Source organism: Pelophylax lessonae, assembly GCF_965119305.1.
Source record: "Pelophylax lessonae genome assembly, chromosome: 4".
NCBI lineage: Eukaryota > Metazoa > Chordata > Amphibia > Anura > Ranidae > Pelophylax > Pelophylax lessonae.
This window is the reverse complement of record NC_138771.1, coordinates 630,318,550-630,342,738: the sequence shown is the minus strand read 5'-3', so window position 1 is coordinate 630,342,738 and position 24,189 is coordinate 630,318,550. Positions and strand designations below refer to the sequence as shown.

Sequence of the window (24,189 nt, the reverse complement as noted above, 5' to 3'; positions counted from 1 at the left end):
TAGGTAAAATTGTCATTTTAGCTATAGATTTTCCATTAAAGGTGTTGTAAAGTCAGAAGTTTTTTTATCTTAATGCATTCTATGTATTAAGATAAAAAACCTTCTGTGTTTAGCAGCCTCCCCAGCAACCTCTAATACTTACCTGAGCTCCATCTATGTCCAGCAATGTCCACGAGTCCCTTGGCCATTCGGGACTCTCTCTCCTGATTGGCTGAGACACAGCCATGGTGCCATTGGCTCCCGCGGCTGTTAATCAAAGTCAGTCAGCCAATCAGGAGAGAGAAGAGGAGGATCTGGTCTGCTCTGTGCAAAATCAACTGTACAGAGGAGGTAAGTATAACATGTATGTTATTTAAAAAAAAAAAGACTTTACAATCACTTTAAATGCAGATATAGGAATGAAGAAAAGAAAAGTAGGAAGAGAGATAAAGAACCCAAAAGGAAAGGGAAGACAGGGTAGTTAGAAGGTAAAAAAAAGCGGGGAGGAGAAAGATTTGGTCCCACACACCTGTCTATGAATATTCTCGTCTCATAAAAACATAACATTTGGATGAAATATTATTTAACTACTTGACCTTTGGAAGATTCACCCCCCCCCCCCCCTTCCTGACCAGGCCATTTTTTGTGAAATGACACTGCGTTACTTTAACTGCACGGTCATGCAACACTGTAATCAAATAAATCATTTTTTCTTTTTTTTCCCCCACAAATAGAGCTTTATTTTGGTGATATTTGATCACCTCTGCGGTTTTTATTTTTTGTGCTATAAAAAAAAAAGAACGAAAATTTTGAAAAAAAATAATTTTTACTTTCTGCTATAAAACACATTCAATAAAAAAAAAAACCCAAAATTCAAATTTCTTCATAAATTTAGGCCAATATGTATTCTGCTACATGTTATTGGTAAAAAAAAAATCCCAACAAGCATATATTGATGGGGACCCTTGTTCTTGTGACAAACAGGGATCCCCTCACTTTAGAAGGATTTTTTCTTACTTCCTGTTGTTTCTATGGGACAGGAAATGAAATGAAGGGAAATATCCCCAAAGGGACACAGATGGCAAAAAAAAAAAAACTGACAGTTTTTAACCCGCACTGTCCAAAATGATCCAAGACAAGTTTTGGCGTTAGTTTTACTTTTGGCATTGACTAATGTTTTTCCAAATCAGTAGGTCCATGGAAATGTAAAACTGCTCTGGTCCATAAGGGGTGTACTGAGTTGAACTGGTTAATTACCATCATGGTATGTGGAGCAAATATACTCTACGTGTTATTTTATTTTGTTGGGATTGAATATGATCTGAATATATTGTACTTATATTACAGTGGTTCAATGATATAATCATACATTTTAATTGTTTTACAGAATATTTTAAAGAGCCATCTCAGAAGTCCAATATTAGTCAAGAAGCGTTAATACTAGCAGCATATGTTGCTGTAAAATTCTTCATAGCTGTCATCCTAGTGACTCTGGGCTGTGTATATGGAAGAGCCAAAAACACGAAGAGATCCACCTGATGAGGATAATCCACATTTATATAACAATTCCTGGGACGAATCCTATTTAATTTATGCATAAACGACCTAGAGGATGGGATAAACAGTTCAATCTCTGTTAGGGATAGACCGATATGTTTTTTTCAGGGCCGATACCGATATTTTGGTCACAACGTATCGGTATTGGCCGATATGGGCAGATATTTTGTACATTTAAAGTTTTGAAAAATAAAGACAATTTTTGACACAAATCTGGTACTGAACATGTTCATTTTTGTTTAATGCTTAATGGCTGGCTTGCTGGCACACTGTGGTGGGTGGTTGGCTGGCTGGCACCCTGTGGTGGGTGGCTGGCTGGTTGGCACCCTATGGTGTGTGGGTGGCTGGCTGGCTGGCTGGCACCTGTGGTTGGTGGGTGGCTGGCTGGCACCCTGTGATGGGTGGCTGGCTGGCACCCTGTGGTAGGTGGGTGGCTGGCACAGGGGCTGTGAGTGGCTGGTTGGTACATGGCCTATGGGTGGCTGGCTGGTACAGTGCCTGTGGCTGTCTGGTACAGGACCTGTGGATGGCTGGCTGGTACAGGGCCTGTGGGTGCCTGGCTGGCTCACTGGTATAGTGCCTGTGGCTGGATGGCTGGTACAGGGCCAGTGGATGTGGGTGGCTGGCTGGCACCGGGCTGCTGTGGGTGGGTGTATGGCTGTGATACACTTTTTTTTTTTTTTTCCCAAAACGGTTTATTGGTACAGAGAATATGGTAATAAAACATACAAACATTTGAACAATCCGATCAACATTCACGGTGTTCAAGGTGTAAGTGAAGAAAAACAGGAATGCATATAACAGAGTTTCACTTCCAAATAACAGAATTTAGAAAATTTTTGTATGAGTATGCATAACATAACGGAATAGGTGCGGGTGAGGGATTATTTTTTTTTGTTTCATCAAATTGGTAAGTGAAAAGCATATTAGAGTTGCAGATTCAGAGATAAATTCAGTTACTTGAATAATATAATTGAATTATGCAGAAGTTAGCTGTAGGTGATAGAGGGGAGAGGTTGGTTCCCAGCACCAACCTCTCCCATGGAATGAGAAGGATAAGGGTAGAGAAGGGGTAGAGGTGATGAATGTGGGGGGGGGGGGGGGATTGGAATAATGGGAGTAGTGACTCAATATAAGAAGGTAAATGTATAGGTAACGATTAGGGAGATGTTGTTAAGTTTGAGTAAATGGATTAAAGGGTTACATGTTGCTGTATTTAAGGTGGAAAAGGGGTCTTCATTTCATAATTGAGATGTACGTGTTTGATTCTCGGAATTTGTTCCACGGATTCCAGGTGGAGGCATATTTGAATAGTGAGTCATGGGAGATGGCAATGAGCTCTTCCATCTCTGCCAGTTTGTTAATTTGCATGATCCAGTCTTTAAGGGAGGGGACCTGTGGGGAGCCCCAGTGTCTTGGTATACATAGCTTAGCTGCATTGACTAGGAACATACTTAAGGATTTGCAGTAGTTTCTGTTGGCGTGAGGTTGTAAATGGAATAGGTATGAGAGAGGTGAGTATGGTAGTGAAGTAGGCGTTATTTCATGAATAATGTTATGTGTTTGTTTCCAAAATGCTTGGATAACGGGGCAGTTCCACCAAATGTGAAGCAAACTCCCTTCATTTTCATGACAACGCCAACATTTGCTATCAATGTCCTTGTTCCAACGGTGGAGGAGAGAGGGTGTGCGATACCATCGTGATAGGAGCTTAAAATTATTCTCTTGGGTGGAGACATTGACGGACCCCTTGTGGACAGCATAAAAAATCCTCGTCCACTGGGCATCTGATACAGTGGTTTGTAGATCGGTTGACCATGCTTCACAAAAAAGGCTATCTCCTGGGATTGTGTTTTCCCAGAGGATGGAGTATAATTTCGATATTAGATGAGGTTTATGGTTCGGATCAAAACATAATTCTTCAAAAGATGATAATTTAATGGGTTTAATGATGTTTTTAAGGCTATGAAGCACAAAGTTTCTGATTTGGACATTGTTCCAGAATGGGATCCCTGAAAAATGTGGTAGGGAAGTCAACTCCTCATAAGAACGAATCTTCCCTTGATTAAGAAAATGTATAATCCTTGTGTGGTCATTGAAAGAATTGTGGGCGAAGCGCAAGTTTTTATGACCTGGCGGGAATTGAGGATTGTGTAAGATGGGTGAAAGGGGACCTGGGATGGAGGTGATGTTCTGAGTTCTGTAGATGTTATGGAAACATTTTAAGGTAGGACCTATCAGGGGGTGTTTAAGCGTGTTAGAGGGTATTGATTAAAAAGGACACCAAGGAAGGGTCGCTAAGGGAGAGTGAGAGAAGAAGTTTTCTAATGGCACCCAATCTTTCTCTCTGCCTCGGGTGCTCCATTCCACAATACGCTGTAAATGGCAAGCATATGCATATTTTTGCAAATCAGGGATACCCAAGCCTCCCTTTAGTTTAGGTTTCGTGAGTTGTGTGAAATTGATTCTGGGAGGCTTGCGGTCCCATATAAAGATTCTGCATTGGGAGCGTATTTGTTTAAAGAATTGTATCGGTATATGTATTGGGAGAGTTTGGAAAAGATAAAGAAATCTAGGAAGAATATTCATCTTAAAAATTGCAGCTCTCCCAAACCATGAGAAATGTGCTTTTTGCCAGGAGGACAGGTCTTGTTTAATATTTTTCATAAGGGTGACATAATTTAGTTCAAATAATGCTGAGAGTTGTTTGGGAAGCTGTATTCCAAGATATGTGATGCAGTCAGAAGTCCATTTGAAAAGAAAGTTTCTTTCGCATTTCTTGACTAGGCTGTTGGAGAGAGTAATGTTAAGGGCTTGGGATTTTGAATAATTTATTTTAAGGTTCGAAAGGTCACGGTATGTTTTAAGGGATTGTAGTAAGTGTGGGATAGAAATGTGGGGGTTGGAAAGGAAGAGAAGGATGTCGTCAGCGAAAGCTGCAACCTTATACTGTTTGCCCTCTATCTCGATCCCTCTTATACCATCATTAGTACGAATGGAATTCAATAAAGGTTCTAATGTTAGAATAAATAGCAAGGGTGAAAGAGGGCAGCCTTGTCTCGTTCCATTTGTGATGGGGAAGGCGTCTGACAGGAGGCCATTTACTCTTACTCTGGCAGAGGGATTATGGTAAAGGGCTAGTATAAAGTTTAGTAGTCTGGGACCCAATCCAAGATTATTTAGTACTGCTTCTAGGTAGTCCCACGCCAGCCTGTCAAACGCCTTCTCCGCATCTAAGGACAAGAAAAAGCCCGGTTTTTTATGCGAGGTCAGATAGTGGTGAATATTTATCGCTTTTATAGTGTTATCCCTTGCCTCTCTTCCCGGGATAAAGCCAACTTGGTCGGGAGAACAGCGGGAAGGGATGAAGGGAAGTAGTCTATTAGCTAAAATTTTTGCGTAAATTTTTAGGTCTACGTTAAGTAGAGAAATGGGTCTAAAGTTAGATGGTTGGGAGTTATCTTTTCCTGGTTTGGGGATCACTGTGACGTGTGCTTCTAAAAGTGATGGGTTATCATATTTAGATGAGGCAAGGGAATTGAAGGCTCGGAGAAAAGGGTCTACCAAAGTGTTTGCGAAGGTTTTGTAGTACACTAAGGTTAGTCCATCAGGTCCTGGACTTTTACCCAGCTTCATCTGTTTGATTACAGTGTAGAATTCATCAGGCGTAAGAGGTCCGTCAATGTCTCCAGCTTGCTCCGGGGAGAGAGCAAGTAAGCCGTTTTTACACAGGAAGTCCTTAAACAGTTGTGTTTTGTCTGGGGGACGTGAGTTGTGAGTGGAAGGATCATTCAGGTTATACAACTTGGTATAGTACTTTGCAAATTCTTTTGCTATATCTTCGTTTGTATTGAGCTTCCCACCTTGTGTTGAAGTTAGGGAATGGACTATATGTGAGCTTTTTTTTGAGGCCAAGGCTCTGGCAAGGTATTTGCTACTTTTGTTACCGAATTCATAGAATAATTTTTGGGATAGGGTGAATCTTTTTCTGAATTTTTTGTTAAATTCGTTTCTCAGTAATTGTCTTAATTCTTCTAGTTCAGAAAGAGTGGATTGGGCTTTTGATTTCTTGTGTGATGATTCTAGAGAGCTTATTTTTTGTAGTAAAGAGTTGATATAGTTCTGATGGGTTCTCTTACGTTGTGCTGAAAGCTTGAGGAATAGTCCTCTGAGATTGCATTTATGAGCTTGCCATTGTGATAAAGGAGAGGAATCAGGGGTATCATTGAGATGGAAGAAATCTAAGATCTGGGTAGAAATTTTATCTGTATTTTTGGAATCAGCTAGTAATGTGGGATCTAGTCTCCAAGTTTTGGTGAATTGGTTAGTTTTTGGAAGAGTTATTTTCAGTGTGATTGGGTGATGGTCTGATATAAACATGGGTTCGATGGAGGTGCTGTCAATAAAAGGGATATCTTTTTGGGAAATGAAGAAGTAATCTATTCTGGAGTATCTATTGTGAGGGGCTGAAAAAAATGTAAAATCTTTGGTGTTGGGGTGTGTGATTCGCCAAGTGTCATGTAGAGTGAGTTCCTGCAACTGCAGCTTTATTCTACGCAAAGCCGCAAATGGCAAAGAAGCTGTTCCCGTGGAGGTGTCCTCAAGCGGGTTAAGGGCCACATTGAAGTCACCTCCCAAGATCACCACTCCCTCTTGGAAGGCTGCAAGGGAAGCAGACGCATCCCTAAAAAAGGAAACTTGCGCTTTATTTGGACTGTAAATGTTAGCGATTGTTATTGGAGTTTGCCAGACATGTCCTTTAATAAAAAGGTATCTGCCCTCTGGGTCAATTAACGTGTCGGAAATTTTAAGGGGCAATGATTTGGACACGAGGATAGACACCCCCTTGGTTTTGGCCAGGGGATTTGTTGCATGTATCATGGTAGGAAAATCTGATGAATGGATTTTGGGGATCTTGTCAGATCGGAAGTGCGTTTCCTGTAGTAGGATCACATCTGCTTTAAGTTTTTTCATGGACAGCAAGAGTTGGGATCTTTTCTCAGGAATGTTGAGACCCTTGGTATTGAGTGAGACACATTTCAGGGTGGCGGGTCTGGATATTGTGTCAACTTGTGGGTTAGATTTACGTGTAGGAGCCATCTGATTAGATTAATTTATATCTATTTGTTGGGAAATTTATGAGTCACTACTCTTTAATTATTTGGTGGACAAGAGATTTAGACGTACGGATAAGGATAGGAGGATCAGAGAGGGGGGAGGGAGGCGGGAAATATAGGAGTTAGGAGAAGTAGTCTGACAGTGATTGTAGACCAGCTACAGCACTAATAAAGGTCAGTTAGTGTAGTCCAAGAATGTCTTGAACTGGTTAGGTGCATGGAAAGATTAGGAAGGTGACACTGTAGTTATGATGTCAATAAGGCCTAAGAGAGTTTAAGGCAGTGCCCGCCCTGCAACTCCCGTAATTATAGCCAATATTATTATGCAGTTTGACTGCCAGGGTTGAATAAATCAATTGTGCATGAGTTAGAGTGAGGATAACTGGACCGAATACAAAGGATCACCGAGTGGAATGCGTAGGAGTGGTATACAACTACATTGCATGAACGTGAGGATGTTTATTTGTAAGTGTAGAGTGGTAGGACTAGTGTTAGTATAACTTTAAATGCAAACTGGAAGGAGAACAATAAAGTATATGTCAACATCTGTTCCCCAAGCCGTAGTGTTAGGATCACGGCCTGCAGAACAGGCATGTGTAACATGAAAAGTAGAAACATACCTTCAAGTAGAATAAACTGGACAAAGTGTAACAGTCAAGCATATATGAAAGTGGATTATTCGTAATTCAACATCGCCATCTAGTGGATAAATTCCAGAGCAGTTCCTAGAAAATATTGTTAGTCCAACCTTACATATTATGGTTAGAAAGAGCATGAATAAAACAGACAATACAATGACCAGGTAACTATAAACCTTACAGGAACAAAAACTTGTATTGAAGAGAGCCAGGTGTCCGCTGGAAACCCAAACTGTCTAAACATGAGAAATTCGCTCCTTATTTACTGATATATATATATATATATATTTTTTTTTTTTTTTTCTATCAGCATAAGCTGCGAGTTAGGTAATTTTGTCTAAACGCATAGAGTGATACTTCTGGTAGGCAGATTTATAAGAATCGTGGGTAGAAGCCCAACAGTAAAGTGTATCACATTTGAACTGGACAACAGAGATCTGTGTTGGGTATTTCTAATAATTAAGGCGTTAAAGGAGATTTGGATTACTGAGAAGCCACTAGAGTCGAAAACAGACACCCGCTCTACCAGATTTCAGTAAGATCAGGTTAAAGAAAGGTGTATTGCAGTGATGATCATTCTGTTCTTGGCTTCCTATGGACTGGTGAAGAAGGGACGCCACTTCTCCCTGGGGAACTGCGATTCACCAGGGAGGATGATCTATGCGGTGAATTTCTCCTGCGTCTGGAGGTTCTGGCCAAATCTTGAGGGAGTATATCCATGGCTTCTTCATGACGGGGCCTCTGCGGAGGGGAAGGGAAGTTCCAATCCGGGATGTGAACTAGAGGAATGCGTAGCGAATCACAAAAGGCTGGTATATCTTCAGGGAAACGAAGTTGTGCTGTGCGCCCCCCCCCTGGTACCTGCCGAAAGGCAGAATGGGAATTTCCATTTATAGGGTATGTCTTTGTCTCTCAGAATATCAAGGAGGGGGCGTAGGGATTTTCGCTTTTGTAAAGTGATCTGCGACAGATCTTGAAACAATTTAATCTCGGCTCCCTGAAAGGTGATCCTGCCCCGAAGCCTGGCTTTGTTCAGGATTTCTTCTTTTAATTGAAAATTCACCACACAGCCTATTATGTCTCTAGGTGGTTCTCCTTCTCTACCTCTGGGTCTGAGGGCCCTGTGCAGTCTTTCCATCTCAATTTCTGAATCATGTGGTCTTTCTAACAGATCGTTAAAAATGAATAAGACAGATCTTGTGAGATTAGGGGTCTCAATGGATTCTGGAAGGCCCCTTATTCTAATGTTATGCCTTCTGCCCCTGTTTTCCAAATCTTCCAAGTGTCTATTCATTTCTCTTAGCTGAACTGAGTGGGAAGTAAGGGCTTTTTGTGCATCATCTATTTCAGATTCGTGTCGGTCCGTGAGGTCTTCCACCTCATCCAGTCTGCTGGTAATGTTCTGCATGTCTCTGCGGAGTTCCGCTATGGCAGAGTTAAAGTTGGATTTAATGTCATCCGCAAGTATTCTCAGGTCATCTAAACATAGAGCCCTGGTTGTATTGGTGGCATTGGGAGGGTAGATGGCAGCGGGTGGCTGAGTGTCATTAGTTGGATGGACGATGGCGGACAGATGGGTGACTGTGGGTGTGGTAATGGCAGTAGATGTATGGATGGAAGCAGATGGATGGGTGATATTAGGAGGAAGGGTGGCAGCAGATGGGTTGCTGGCGATGGATGAGGTATGGGGAGAGTCATGTTGGCTCGGGATGCATGTGGATGCAGACATTTTGTTACCTGAGGTTTGTGATGAAGATGGAGTCTCCTTCTGGTGAACTCTGAAGATCTCCGCAAACTGTTTCTCTTTGTGTGCGTCTGGGTCTCTGGGTGATCTAGATCGGCTGGTGGATGATGCTCGGTCCGATTTCCCCTTGAATGATGTGGTCATTGTTGCCTGGAGTGTGCTGTTGGGAGAGCAGGGCAGCAGTGCACGGTCTCTAGGTAGTCATCTGGTCCTTTATACCAGTGCAAGGGTGAATCAATCCAGGAATCCGGAAGCGGCTGGGTACCGCTCTAGGAAAGGCCGCGGCTTCACACGTGTGTAGGCCGCTGCTATTATTGTCTGATTGGTGCCTTTTTTCCTTAAAATCCTGGCTGATTCGACTTCCCCGATGATGGGATGGTGAAAGTCACTGGTGTTTCTTTTTCTGGTGTAGGGATCCGAGGCAGATGCGGCCGGATGCCGCTTCAGGAAAGGCCGCGGCTTCACTCGCGACTAGGCCGCGGCCAGATGCCTGCGAATGGGTGCTTTTTTCTTGGAAATTTTGTGCCTGCTGGGACCTCTGAACGTCAGGAGGCAGATGGGGGTGAAATATTCCTCTCTATGGGGTAGATAGAACGAGGATTGCAGCGGATTCTTACAGGAAGCCGGCGGAGCTCTGTACTCTGTAAAAGATTTTTTTTTTTTCTTTAGTCCCACAAAATATAGGCATCCGCCGATGCCTAAGCTCCTATAGTCCTATAGAATACCTGAGTCGAGTGTCAGGGCTCAGGATGTTTTCCAGCAGTCAGATTGTCCTGGATGGATACTAGGCCGCAATGGAGCCGGGGCCTGTAGTAGGCCGCGATCCCGCCGCTCCGGTCCGCGGAGCTCCGGGTATAAACTAGGGGTATCGGCCGATACCTTGTCTTCCGCTGAGGCAGGGGAGACGTTTTTTGGGGTGATCAACTCTTTTTGAGAGGCTAGATGGTGATATTTAATCCCGTGGTATGCGGAGCTCTGTGTCCTTGCGTCCTGCTCCTTCCGCTTCCGGCCACGCCCCCCCGTGATACACTTTTTATACCCCCCAGACGCTAAATCCAAAGAAATTCTTTATTTTTATTTTTTTTTTAATTTTTCCAATAATTGTCTCTCTATCAAAAAGGACAATTTTTAAGAACTTTTTTGTGTGATTTATTGTCTGGGGGGGGGGGGGGGGTCTAAAAAGTGTACCTGTGAAGTTTCAGCTCTGTAGCATGTCCAGAACCAGAAAAAAAATTGGAATTAGGGTTAGGACTAGGGTTAGGGTTAGGGCTAGGGTTAGGGTCAGGGCTAAGGTTAGGGTAATTTTTAGTACTTAGGGTTAGAGGGTTAGGGTTAGAGGGGTAGGGTTACTAACTCTAACCCTAAGTATCTCACCGTAACCCTAACCCTATCGACCTAACACTAAACCTAACCCTAACCCTCTAACCATAACCCTAACCCTCTAAGCCTAGCCATAAAAATAACCTTAAACCTAACCCTAGCCCTAACTGTAATCCTAACCCTAACCCTAGCCCTAACCCTAACCCTAACCCTAGCCCTAACCCTAACCCTAGCCCTAACCCTAATTCATAATTTGTTTCTGGTTCCGGACATGCTACAGAGCTGAAACTTCACAGGTACACTTTTTAGACCCCCCAGACGCTTAATCCAAAGAAATGTTTTATTTTTATTTTAATTTTTCCAATAATTGGCTCTCTATCAAAAAGGACAATTTTTAAGAACTTTTTTTTGTGTGATTTATTGTCTGGGGGGTCTAAAAAGTGTACCTGTGAAGTTTCAGCTCTGTAGCATGTCCAGAACCAGAAAAAAAAATAGAATTAGGGTTAGGGCTAGTTTTAGGGTTAGGGCTAGGGTTAGGGTCAGGGCTAAGGTTAGGGTTATTTTTAGTGCTTAGGGTTAGAGGGTTAGGGTTAGAGGGGTAGGGGTAGGGCTACTAACTCTAACCCTAAATATCTAACCCTATCCCCTAACACTAAGCCTAACCCTAACCCTCTAACCATAACCCTAACCCTCTAACCTTAACCCTAACCCTCTAAGCCTAGCCATAAAAATAACCCTAACCCTAGCCCTAACCCTAACCCTAGCCCTGACCCTAACCCTATCCCTAACCCTAATTGGTAATTTTTTCTGGTTCCGGACATGCTACAGAGCTGAAACTTCACAGGTACACTTTTTAGACCCCCCAGACGCTAAATACCTGTGAAGTTTCAGCTCTGTAGCATGTCCAGAACCAGAAAAAAAAATTAGAATTAGGGTTAGGGCTAGGGTTAGGGTTAGGGCTAGGGTTAGGGTTATTTTTAGTGCTTAGGGTTAGACGGTTAGGGTTAGAGGCGTAGGGGTAGGGTTACTAACTCTAACCCTAAGTATCTCACCGTAACCCTAACCCTAGCCCCTAACACTAAACCTAACCCTTAAAGCCCAGTTCCTGTCCCATTTTGGTCGGTTCTGGTCTGTTTGCGGTTGTTTGCGGTTGTTTGTGGTGCGTTAAACGGGGAGTTTGGTCTGTCACTGTGAAGCGGGCGTAACCCTTACACTACCTGATCGATACAACATCATACCTGATCGTATACACACACTGGATGTTTTAAAGCACGTTATTCCAAACAATTTAGGAATGTTAGGTGATTTATGCCCTTTATGGAATAAAACCCGACTCTGCGTCAACTACGTAATTTTCCATGGGAGTTTTGCCATGGATCCCCCTCCGGCATGCCACAGTCCAGGTGTTAGTCCCCTTAAAACAACTTTTCCATCACTATTGTGGCCAGAAAGAGTCCCTGTGGGTTTTAAAATTCGCCTGCCTATTGAAGTCTATGGCGGTTCGCCCGGTTCGCGAACATTCGCTGATGTTCGCGTTCGCCGTTCGCGAACGGCAAATTTTAGGTTCGCAACATCACTACTCTCTATCTTCAACTGCCAAGGCTATTCTGTTTGTCATTGCGTGTAGTACAAAACACTGTGCTACCTAAGTTGTCATCACAGGGAATGGGAATAACATCAGATACCTGGATGATGTCAAGAGGCTTCTCCATTACTTCATAATGATGAGGGCATTGTCTGAAGTGAGATGCATGCCCATTTTTTAGCACATGAGTCTTAAAGAAGTTGATCTCACATGGCGTGTGCATCCTGTTCAAGCATACATTGCCCACTATTACCCCCAACTTAGATCAAGTCTTTGTGCATATGGGGCGTGGCCAGATCCATTGCACTGCTGGCATACTTTATGTACTGTGTGAATGTCTCTTCCCAGCAAGACTAAGATTTCAGCATCCATGTCCATTGGAGGAATCTCAGAGACCAGGTACCTTAAGTGGGGATGGTGATACGCAGCTTTTGGAGTAGTAATCTCTTCCCTGTTGGCTGGTATTTTGGTCACACTTAACTAATGTTGGCAAGGGTATGCCCTTCTTTGCCTTGATATGAGAGACTATGAACCATTCGGCCCTTCTGCCAGAGGTTTCTACATGACTAGAACAGGTGTTGAGAGTTTACGATGTTGCATGTCCCTTCATGCCAGGGGTAATGATTCAAAATTCACGGAGGTCCAGTCCCTAAAGTTTTCTTCCAGCAGAGGTCCTAATGGTATTTTTGATTCATAATGGCACCTTAAATCCTTGGCAAACGCTGCACGTTTTCGCGAGCGCCAAACCAGCTTGGTGCAGCGCAATTTAAAAGGGTCAGGGACTACTTTTTGTGTGTTTCTGCATGTAAGACAGCCCTTTGAACTGAATGTGCTGCCTACATGCAGAACACAGGTAGCAATGTTATAAACCTAGCCTCAGATCCTTCACATCACAATCCTGTCATTAAACCGGGGTTCTTAGTCCCCCCTGCACATCACAACCCCCCTTCACATTACTGTCCCCAGCCCCCCCTTCATATCACTCCCCATCCCTGTCATCAACCCGCCCCTTTACATTCCTATCCTTATGCCCCTTTATATCATGCCCCTCCTCCTTCACATTTCTGTTCTCTTTGCATCCCAGTCCTCAGCCCCCTTAATATCACCTCCCTTCTACCTTCACATTCCTGTCCTCACCCCCCCCCCACCCCCTTACAATCCTGTTCTCAGCCCCCCTTTACATTCCTGTCCTCACCCCCAGTACCCCTTTACATTCCTGTCCTCAGCCCCCCTTTACATTTATGTCCTCACCCCCCAGTACCCCTTTACATCCCTGTCCTCATCCCCAGTACCACTTTACATTCCTGTCCCACAGTACCTGTTTACATTCCTGTTCTCACCCCCACTACCCCTTTGGACGAGGATGAGGAGTCCACTCCTGAACGTGAGCCGATCATCCCCACTTTTATTGCCCATTCTACCACCCTGGACTTGAATATTCCTCCTGGTAAGACCTTTGTCCCCACTGACCTAAGAACTAAGATTCTTCATTGGGGGCATGATTCCAAGGTGGCGGGCCACGCAGGGTTTCTCTGCTTCTTCTTGCTCATCAGCCGTCACTACTGGTGGCCTAATCTCCACTCGGAGGTCAAAGACTATGTCAAGGCTTGTCATGTCTGTGCTCAGTCTAAATCCTCCACACAAGCTCCTGCTCGTCTCCTCATGCCTTTGCCCATACCTAAGGAATCCTAGGCTCATATTGCCATGGATTTTATCACCGATCTCCCACTGTCGGACAGTAATGCGGTAATTTGGGTGATAGTCGATTGGTTTTCCAAGATCGCTCATTTTGTTCCCCTTCCTGGTCTTCCTTCTGCTCCTGCCTTGGTTCCCATTTTTATTCAAGAAATTTTCCGCCTCCATGGGGTTCCTTCTCACATTGTTTCCAACAGGGGCGTTCAATTTACGTCTCGTTTTTGGAGAGCCTTTTGCAAATCCCTCAATATTGCCTTGGATTTTTCCTCTTCTTACCATCCTCAATCCAATGGGCAAACGGAGAGGGTTAATCAGGAGTTAGAGGTTTTTCTTCGCACCTTAGTCTTCGCTCATCATGACGATTGGTCCTCTCTACTTCCGTGGGCGGAATTTTCCCATAACAATCATGTAAATACCAGTTCGCAGAGAACACCCTGTTTCACAGTTTATGGAAGACATCCTCAACTTCCGCTTCCCATGGCTTGTTCTCCAGATATCCCAGCGTTGGCTTCAGCTCAGGAGTCCTTCAATTCTATCTGGAGTGAGGTTCATGATTCCCTCCGGGCAGCTGCCGACAAATTCAAAGGCTTTGCTGACCGCCGCAGGCATAAACTGCCTTCTCTTCAGCCAGGGGACAAAGTTTGGCTCTCCACTAGGAACATCAAGCTTCGAGTGCCTAGCCTGAAGTTTGCTCCTAGATTCATTGGTCCATATACTATCATTTCTAAACTGAATCCGGTTTGTTTCAAACTTCAGATCCCCAAAAGCCTCAGAATTGCTAACTCCTTCCATGTTTCCCTTCTGAAGCCTTTAGTCCTCAATAAGTTCTCTCGTCCTTTCCCTACCACGGCACTGGTCTCTGAGGATAATCAGGAATACGAGGTCAGTCAAGTTCTGGATTCCCAACTCTGTAGAGGCGTTCTTCAGTACCTTGTTCATTGGAAAGGCTTTGGTCCTGAGGAGAGGTCTTGGGTTCCTGCATCAGAGGTCTTTGCACCTTGTCTGTTAAGAAGGTTTCATCTGAGGTGTCCCTCTAAACCTGGGCCCAGACGGGGTAGGGGGAGGCCTCGTAAGAGGGGGGGTACTGTCATGGACTTACAATAGTGTTGGCAAGCTTACCTGTCCCTTCATGTCTGTATTAGAGGTTCGACTGCATTTCTGGTTCCTTTTTATCACCTCTACTTCCTGTTCCTGCCCTGCCCAGGTCATCACAGGAAGTCTATATTAACCAGTGCACTGCAGGTCTGCTTTGCTGTTCAACAGTGTGTGTTTCCTGTTTCCTGTTTGCCGTGTGCTTGATCTACTTTTCTGTGTACCGACTTTGGCTTGTCTCTGACTATTCCTGTTTGCCTGTCCCTTGGTTACCCTCGTCTGCCTGTTCCCCAGACCTCGGCTTACCCATCACCATTCTGTGTGTCCTGAGTGGCTGCTTCCCTTCTCTCCCTATGGAGCATGACCCGGGGGACCCCAGGGGCCGCGACCTGGGCCCAGCTGCGGCCAAGACCATCCTCACCACTAGAGGCTCTGGTGAACACATGCTGGGTCTTAGACTCCGCGCCCTGGGGAATCTTGGGCTCAGGTTCCGGTCCATCTGCAGCAGTCTGCTATCGGGTTCACTATCTTGCGCTGCACCCCTGCCTCCATCAGGGTGCAGTCGTCACCTGGCCACAGGTGACCTGACACATGCCTTTCTTTGGGAACAGTGGTTTTGCTGGCTGTTATTGGTCAATGGGATCACATGGTACAGACAAGGCCAATCACAGCCCATCTGTACTATGTGAATAGCTTTGACCAATCGCAGCCAATCACAACAAATCCATCTGAATGAATCAGTTTCACTCAAAAAATGTTTGCTTATAGCAATGTAAATTACTGCTATAATCAATCATAAAGTGTGAAAAAAAAAATCCTGATTACTTCCCCAGAGTAGTACAATTTAACTATGGTAACATTACATTGCACTAGCCACAGTGGGGTTTTTTATTAAGGCTAGAGAGGGCAAAATTAGTCACAGTTCTGCAGAGATATTTTTTTTTATTCCAGCTTGCCCTAGAATTCTGGCTATGTACTGCCTACCTAAGATCCACAAGGATTTTTTCAAAATCCTCCAGGCAGACCAACTATTAGTGGAATAGGGTCATTAACGTGTAGAATTGCAGAATATGTAGATACCTTTCTGCAATCTCTAGTAACAGCTACCCCAGCATACCTGCATGACACCAAACATGTCCCAAATGAACTTGCAAACTTTGAGTACAGGGAAGGGATGATATTGGTTACAGCGGATGTCACGTCGCTATATACAAATATCAAACATGAACACGGTCTTAGGGCTGTGAAATATTACTTGAGACAGAGCACCAATATCTCTGTAAGGCAGAGAAAGTTCATTTTGGAGTTATTAACATTCGCCATATCCCACAACTTCTGTTAGCTCCAGGATAAGTTCTATCTCCAACAGAAGGGGGCAGCTATGGGGGCTAAATTCGCCCCAAGCCTGGAAAATGTATTTATGTCCTACTGGGAGAAAGATGCTGTCTATAACTATGGATGGGATGGCCTGGCTTTTTACAGAAGGTTTATAGATGATTTTTTAGATCTGTCTATTGAGGTAAAGCATGGTAGGTTGGAGTTGAAAACCTTTTTAAAAATAATAGACAGAAATAGCTATATGATCTCCCTACCAACAGCTGTCACTATTCAACGTGGCTTCAAAAAATCCAAAAGGGACAACTTATGAGAGTCTGGAGGAACTGTACCTCTGATGAAGTATATGCTGAACAGAGTCTGATTCTCAGAAAGATGTTCTTTGAGAAGGGATATAAGGAGCAGGTGATTGATAAGGTGATAGATGAGGTGGGTAAGATGGATCGAGCAGCTTTACTTAATGAAAACAAATCAGAGAACAGTAAAAAGACAATGGTGTGCCCATTTATTACCTCTTTTTCCACGCAAGCTTATCAAGTTAAGCGCATTTTTAAGAAAAGATGGGATATCCTGCAAGCTGATTATACAATATAGAAGAAATGGCCGCACTCCAAGTAGCATCAAAAATCTGGTTTATTGGACGAACATCCCAGTGTGGCAAACAATGACAGGTAGATGCATTTCACACACTAACAGGTGTGCTTATTCATTACAAAGACGAGTCAACATCACAAACCTTATATATGCATGTATCTAAATTGACAACAGGTGATACGGATAAGGAGGCAGGCTTGTCTCCTGATTACAGGTGATTCACATAAAACATTAAACATTCAGCATTAGTGAACAAGAAACAAGGATACAAACATATGCATTTAAACAAGTTCAAATGATCCTTATAGCCAAAGCTGCAAATGGTACATCAATAAAAATATAAAACTTGTGAAAATGATTGCATATGTGTCCTAAAGCAGAAGAAAATGTGTATAAAAAATGATGAAGAAAAATTATGATGAAAGAATATGAAAAAATATATATAAATAATATAAACAATATATGAAAAAGTGAGAGACCAGGAAAGACATTAAGAGAATAAATGTTGAATAAAAACATAATAAATTGTATATATCTTCAAAACAAAAAGAGCGCATAGACATACATAATAGGAGGTATTCCATATTACTCTCATAACATAACCCTATATGTGCACAAAGCCAACCATCCCCATAAAAACAAAATAAAAAATAAATGGGATAATTTAAGATGTGCACAAAAAGGATAGGGATATGGAACGAGACCAAATAAATATATGAGTGTTCAAATATCATAAATCGAAACACCCAAAAACGATCTGTAACGGTCCGTCTGGTATAACAATACCTCTTCACTTAATGTATTACCTATATAGGTAACATTATGTATCTGGAGTAAGGCAAAAGAGGAGGGAAAAACACCCAGTATCGTAATCAATTATGGACAATATACATCGATTGCATATATGGGCTCATATGGGCAATAAGTGGCACATATAATTTAAAGTATAAAGTATAAAATATAAATTATGTTGCCTCTAACGTCCCTAAAGGACCCCCTGAACTGAGCAAATATTGCAATCATTCATTGATATTATCAACCATATAAGTGATAACCCATTATCCACAGGATGCATTGGAGAGCCTCTGTTAGATAAATGAGCAGGATGGACACTATCCCAAATAGGAAAATTGTTATCAAAAAACAAATTAACAAAAATAAATAAAAAATATCTATTAAGAATAACTAATCATAAAAATGAGTCACATCCCACTCAAAATTTAACTCGTGTGGAGAGCGAGCCTGTAAATAAAAAATCCAAAAGACTCCCCCCCCCCCCCCCGTATTAATGGCTTAATTTTCTCAATTATCTGTATTGCCATGGCTGAAGTGTTACCATCATGACATGAATTAAAGTGTCTAGCTATGTTGGTATTGAAGTTCTTGGTTACACTGTATAGGTGTTCATTAAAGCGGCCCCATAGGTGCCTAGTTGTTCTGCCTACATATTGAATGTGACAAATGCCGCATGTCAATAAGTATATGACATAGCTAGTATTACAGTTGAAAAAATGAGCTATGTCATACTTCTTGCCCGTATTGGTGGAGCAGAATTGATTACCAATCAGCACATGGATACAACAAGGGCACCCATTGGTACCACATCTGTAGTTTCCCTTAAAATGCAGCCATGTTAGGGATTTGGGGGGGATTTTTATTTTTATTTTTTTTTTAATTTTTCCAATAATTGGCTCTCTATCAAAAAAATTACAATTTTTAAGAACTTTTTTTTGTGTGATCCCTCTCTGGCATGCCACAGTCCAGGTGTTTGTCCCCTTGAAACAACTTTTCCATTACTATTGTGGCCAGAAAGAGTCCCTGTGGGTTTTAAAATTCGCCTGCCTATTAAAGTCTATGGCGGTTCGTAATGTTTGCCGGTTCGCGAACATTCGCCGATGTTCGCGTTCGCCGTTCGCGAACGGTGAATTTTATGTTCGCGACATCACTAGATATCAACTGTTTGATTGATAATAGTTGATCCCACTCTGGCTTATGATTTATTTTTATTTTCGTTTGGTATCCGATTCTCTTTTTCTTGTCCTCTTCTCCTATTGTGCTTAAGGCCCCTTTCACACAGGCGTTCCGATGTAAGGGGGACTGCAATGAGGATCCTGATGTAAGGGGGGGGGGGGGGACGCTAATGTAATGATACATCTGATGGGGACTGTTCTGCCTCTCCAGTCTAAGCATTGAAAATGTGATCTCTGTAACTTATAGTTATGATGAGCTAGTCATAACCCAATCTTAGCTGAATAGACAGACATTGACTCGATCCAGACGACACCTTGGAGATCTTGTGAAGTTTAATCCATAAACTGTGAGGATCTTACAACAATGAACATCAGATAGGTCAAAAGATCTTAATGTGATCCACTCCATGAGACATGAGACTGAGATGCATCACTGGGAAAAATGAACAAAGGGGGGGAGCTATCTATACAGAAATGCAGAACTTTTTTCAGGGGGGGAGGGGGGCAACATTTTAAGATCACCCATGCTCTGCCCCTTTTCAACATTGTCATGAAGGGGAGGGGCTTAGTCCTACTTACTTTGAGTGTTTATTTTTAAAGAGCAAACAGTAGCATTTATTTTTAAAGCATTTGTTAACCTAAAAAAAAAAAAATGTGATCCTGTTCCCTTAAAGCATTTTATACAGCACAATGCTTTGCTGTGTAATTTGGCCCCTTCTATCACCTATAATACCTGGCTGATCCTGCCTGGCTATGTCCTCCCCTCTGTAAACTGACCACGGTATATCATGGCTGCTGAGCCCTGACTCTGTGGTCAGTTTACGTGCCTCCGTCATCCGCAGCCCTCCTGTCCTCCTCTGTCCTCTCTCCCCCCTCCCTCCCTGCCTGTCTGCTCCTGTGTCAGTGCTCACCCCCACTCCCCTCCTGCTGCTGTAGTTTCATTTAAAGTTTCATATCCTGTCTACAGTCTGTTTAATAATCCTGTGTGCCCCCCTGTGTCTGTGTTTTATAAAAATAAGCCGGTCTTTATAGGTTTTCAGTGAGCCACTCGTCACTCATGTGACCCGCCACCTCTCTCCTCCTCCCCCCCTCCACCTCCTCTCCTCCTCCCCTCCAGAATGACATCAGTGAGGAATCCTTGGCCCCGCTCGCTGCAGGGAGCTGTCAGACGGGAGAGGAAAGAGCCGAACGGGTCACGTGAGCGGCGCTCGGCCCTCTGAAAACTGGTAAAGAACGGCTTTTTGTTTTTAAAACACAGACACACAGGATTATTAAACAGACCAGACAGGATGGTATAAAGAGGCTTAACAGCCACATGAAAGGGGAAGTTGAGATTCCGGGGGGGGGGGGGGGGGGCATTTTCCCATGCCCATGACAAGGCATGTGAAACTTGACACTCCCCGTCAAAATATATGGTTTCTATTTTTAACAAACTTTAGAACTTTAGTCCTCATGAAACATGAAAGGGACCCTTATACGGGGCCCCATCATTTCTACCAGCAGCCCTACTCCTTGCCACTATTTATTCTGGCCCTATGCTAGGATGCACACAGATTGAGGATTCAGGTCAGCAAAGGATGTTTATGGCTTCTGCTTTGACCTGATGTAAGGGGGACTCCACTGAGAACCCTGATGTAAGGGGGGGGGTGCTGATGTAATAATACATCTAATGGGGACCCTGATGTAAAGGAGTACTCTGATGGGGACCTAGATGCAGGGGCGTGTCTAGAGCGTTTGGCACCCGGGGCGGATCCTATATCTGGCACCCCCCCCCCCCCAGGCGACGAACTGCCCATTGACGTGTCACGTGTAAAATGTATGGAGACCCCCTTTTACATTACACAGCCCCCTTACCCCTGGACCCCTTTACTTTACACAGCCCCCTTACCCCTGGACCCCTTTACTTTAAACAGCCCCCGTTCCCCTGGACCCCTTTACATTACACAGCCCCCTTACCCCTGGACCCCTTTACATTACACAGCCCCCATACCCCTGGACCCCTTTACATTACACAGCCCCCGTACCCCTGGACACATTTACATTACACAGCCCCCGTACCCCTGGACACATTTACATTACACAGCCCCCTTACCCCTGGACCCCTTTACATTACACAGCCCCCGTACCCCTGGACCCCTTTACATTACACAGCCCCCCATTGGACCCCTTTACATTACACAGCCCCCCATTGGACCCCTTTACATTACACAGCCCCCTTACCCCTGGACCCCTTTACATTACACAGCCCCCGTACCCCTGGACCCTTTTACATTACACAGCCCCCCATTGGACCCCTTTACATTACACAGCCCCCGAACCCCTGGACCCCTTTACATTACACAGCCCCCCATTGGACCCCTTTACATTACACAGCCCCCCATTGGAACCCTTTACATTACACAGCCCCCCATTGGAACCCTTTACATTACACAGCTCCCACCCCCCCCCCCCCATGGAACCCTTTACATTACACAGCCCCCTAATAGAACCCATTACATTACACAGCCCCATCCCCCATACAACCCTTTACATTACACAGCCCCCCAATATAACCCCTTTACAATACAAAGCCCCCCCTCAAAAGAACCCCTTTACAATACAACCCCCCCTCCCTCCCTACCTTTTTAGGAGGAGAGCGGAGGAGGAGGAACTGTTTACAGCAGAGGATGTGAGAGAGACTCACTGTCACTCCCGAGCCCTGAATACACAGTGGTCGGCGCCTCGGCGGGAACTGCAGAAGTTACTGTGCTAGTTAATGAGCAGGTGATTGGTTGATAGGCGGTCCTAGCAACCAATCGCATTCTCATTAACCAGCACAATTAACTCCGGCAGCGCCCGCTGATCGCTGTGTATTCAGGGCTCGGGAGTGACAGTGAGTCTCTCTCACATCCTCTCTGCTTTAAACAGTTCCTCCTCCTCCGTGGCGGAAGCAGTCTGGCGGCCGGCCCCGGGTGTCACCCTGATCTTCCCTGACACCCCCCTAATGTGTGGCACCCGGGGCGGACCGCCCCCCGCCCCCCCTATTGGTACGCCACTGCCCAGATGTAAAAGGTTAGACAGTCTATTATGGATACTATAGCGAATATGCATTATAGCATCATCATGCTAGTGGTAAACTTGACCCATATCCCTACTGGCAGGATCAAGAAGTTAAAATAGCCTTGGAAAAAAACAGAACAAATGCTGCCTCCTCATCAAAGACCGGTTAGATATAGGTGTCTTTTTTTACCTCACTGTGGATAAAACACTTCTCTCTGTTCATGCTTTTATCTTATCACCCTTTTCATGTAAAAACATCTTTTTCTTAGGAATTATTTCTGTAATTTCTTCACCATCCCTTTACAGCTCGTTTCCTCTTCCTCTTCCTATACATTAACATATATCCCACAGATAGAATACTAGTGACTACACACTCACTACAGTTTTCTTCAGCAGTACACATGGGACTTTTAATCCTGCTGTTATTTAACTTTCAATGTAAGTGAACAAGTTATATATATATATATTATTATTATTATTATTATAATTAATACTATTATTATTATTATTATTATTATTATTATTATTATTATTATTATCATTATTATTACTATTATTATTATTATTATTATTATTATTATTATTATTATTATTATCATTACTATTATTATTACTATTATTACTACTCTTCTTACTATTAATATTAATTTTGTAGTATAGAGCTTTGCCATAGTGGGAGCAGGATAAAATCTCCTAAAGCGCGTGATGTAGCAGAGGCACCTATAAAAATAGCTTCCCAGTAGAAAGGTGTAGTGCAATAGTCAAATGTTAAATTAGAAATAAGTCTTATTAATAAACAAGTTGAGATTTTACACCATTTCACCACATTTCTTAGGAACAGGCCAGTTCCCCGAATGTACATAAGCAGTTCTGTTGATGGCTGAATGTCTTACCAACAGCAGACAAAGTTAAAGGAAAATATTAGACATGTGCAGGACGAAAAAATTTGTTTTGTTTTGTTTTATTTAGATTCATAAATCTAGTTATTTAGTTTAATTAAATTTGGTTGATTCGTTCAATTATTATTCAGAATTCCTATTCAGAATTAGTTTTATGTATTTTTCAAATTTTCTTCGAATTTACCGATTTTTTTTTTCTCGATTCGAAACAATAAATTTAGAATCTGTCAAACTGAAAATGTTAGATTGTTCTTTTTTTTTTTTTTTAACTCAGCATTTTATTGTTTTCAAATACATTACATACTTATCTACAATATATCGATAACATGTACATCGCCACTTCACCCAGCCTCCCCCCATCCCGGCAAAAAAATAATCAAAACCCACGATAAAAATACACAAAAAAAACAAAAAAAAACAAAAAAAAAAAAAAAAACCCCTTCCTTGGAGGATACACACCATGTGATTCCCTTATGCCTTCTGCACAACAAACAAAAAAAAAAACAAAAAAAAAAAAAAAAAACACTTCTATTATACCTTCTTTAATATCCATTAGTGCACTTTGACCTTCGACCCGACAGGGAGAAGGAAGTTTGTACTCTCCCACCCGTGGATAGGAACATAATATAACACACAAACATAAACAACAAAAACATAAGAGGAGGGGAGGTGGAACCCTTCCCTACTCCCCCCCATGTCGTATACCGTGAGCATTTCACTCAATTCGTGAGACCACACACCAAAACACGTTAATTAACCCCCCATTTCGCCAGCCCACGCAAATCCAAACTCATCCGTGAAAAAAAAAAAAAAAAAAACCCCACAAGCGCCGACGCAGAGATCATTTCTCTTCGGCATAAGGAAGAAAGTCCTCCCCTTTCCTCTCCCCCTGTCATTGACAGGCGGGAGGGAAGAAGAAGAAAAAAAAAAAAAAAAAGGGGGGGATGGGGGGAGAAAAATCCCCTTCCCAGACAGGACATACACAACATATATTCCGGATAACCCGCCTAATTGTCAAACCTCACATATCTATCTCCTCCACTGTCACACCCGGTATAGAGAGAGCAAGACAGAAGATCACAGAAGCAAGGAAAAAACAAAAAAAAAAAAAAAAAAAAAAAAAGAATATAATTTGAAAGCAGTAAAATTAAAAAAAAAAAGAATAAAAATAGCCTCTCTCCCGCCCTCTCCAACCCACCTCCCCCCCTCCCCCCCGCACCCGCCCCCCTATCCTACTGTCTGTAAGTATTCCTCTGAGCATGTGAACAACGTCCAGGGTTGCCATCGTACCCTATGCCGCTCTTCCATACTTAACCGTGCTGCAGTTAATGATTCCATCCTCTGAATCTCCCTTATTTTGGAGAGCCACAAACGTACTGTTGGGCTCTGAATCTGTCCCCACATAGCTGGTATACAGGCCTTCGCTGCGTTCAATAGATGTATCAAAATAGAATTTCTATATCTTTTAATAGAATTACTCGTACAATGTAGTAGGCACAATGCCGGATCTTCTCTTACCTTAATTGTTGTTAATTCCTCAATTATTCGGGCCACCCCGTTCCAAAACTCCCCAATTGCTGGGCATGACCAAAATATATGTATCATAGTCCCCCCCTCTTCTCCGC

At 43.1% G+C, this 24,189-nt stretch overlaps 1 protein-coding gene across 4 annotated transcripts in view; it reads left to right on the top strand.

Moving 5' to 3' along the window:
• LOC309551918 (uncharacterized protein) overlaps positions 1–24,189 on the top strand; it is an 800,893-nt gene that overhangs the window by 214,973 nt on the left and 561,731 nt on the right. For 3 of the 4 annotated variants that reach the window (XM_082252634.1, XM_082252636.1, XM_082252635.1), the window contains exon 5: positions 1,367–1,544. The exons of the other annotated variant lie outside the window; for it this stretch is intronic. In XM_082252634.1, the coding sequence (XP_082108760.1) occupies positions 1,367–1,518 (152 nt within the window). In that variant the 3' untranslated portion in view covers positions 1,519–1,544. Of the gene's footprint in view, positions 1–1,366; positions 1,545–24,189 lie in introns of those variants that run through there. 4 annotated transcript variants of the gene reach the window in all.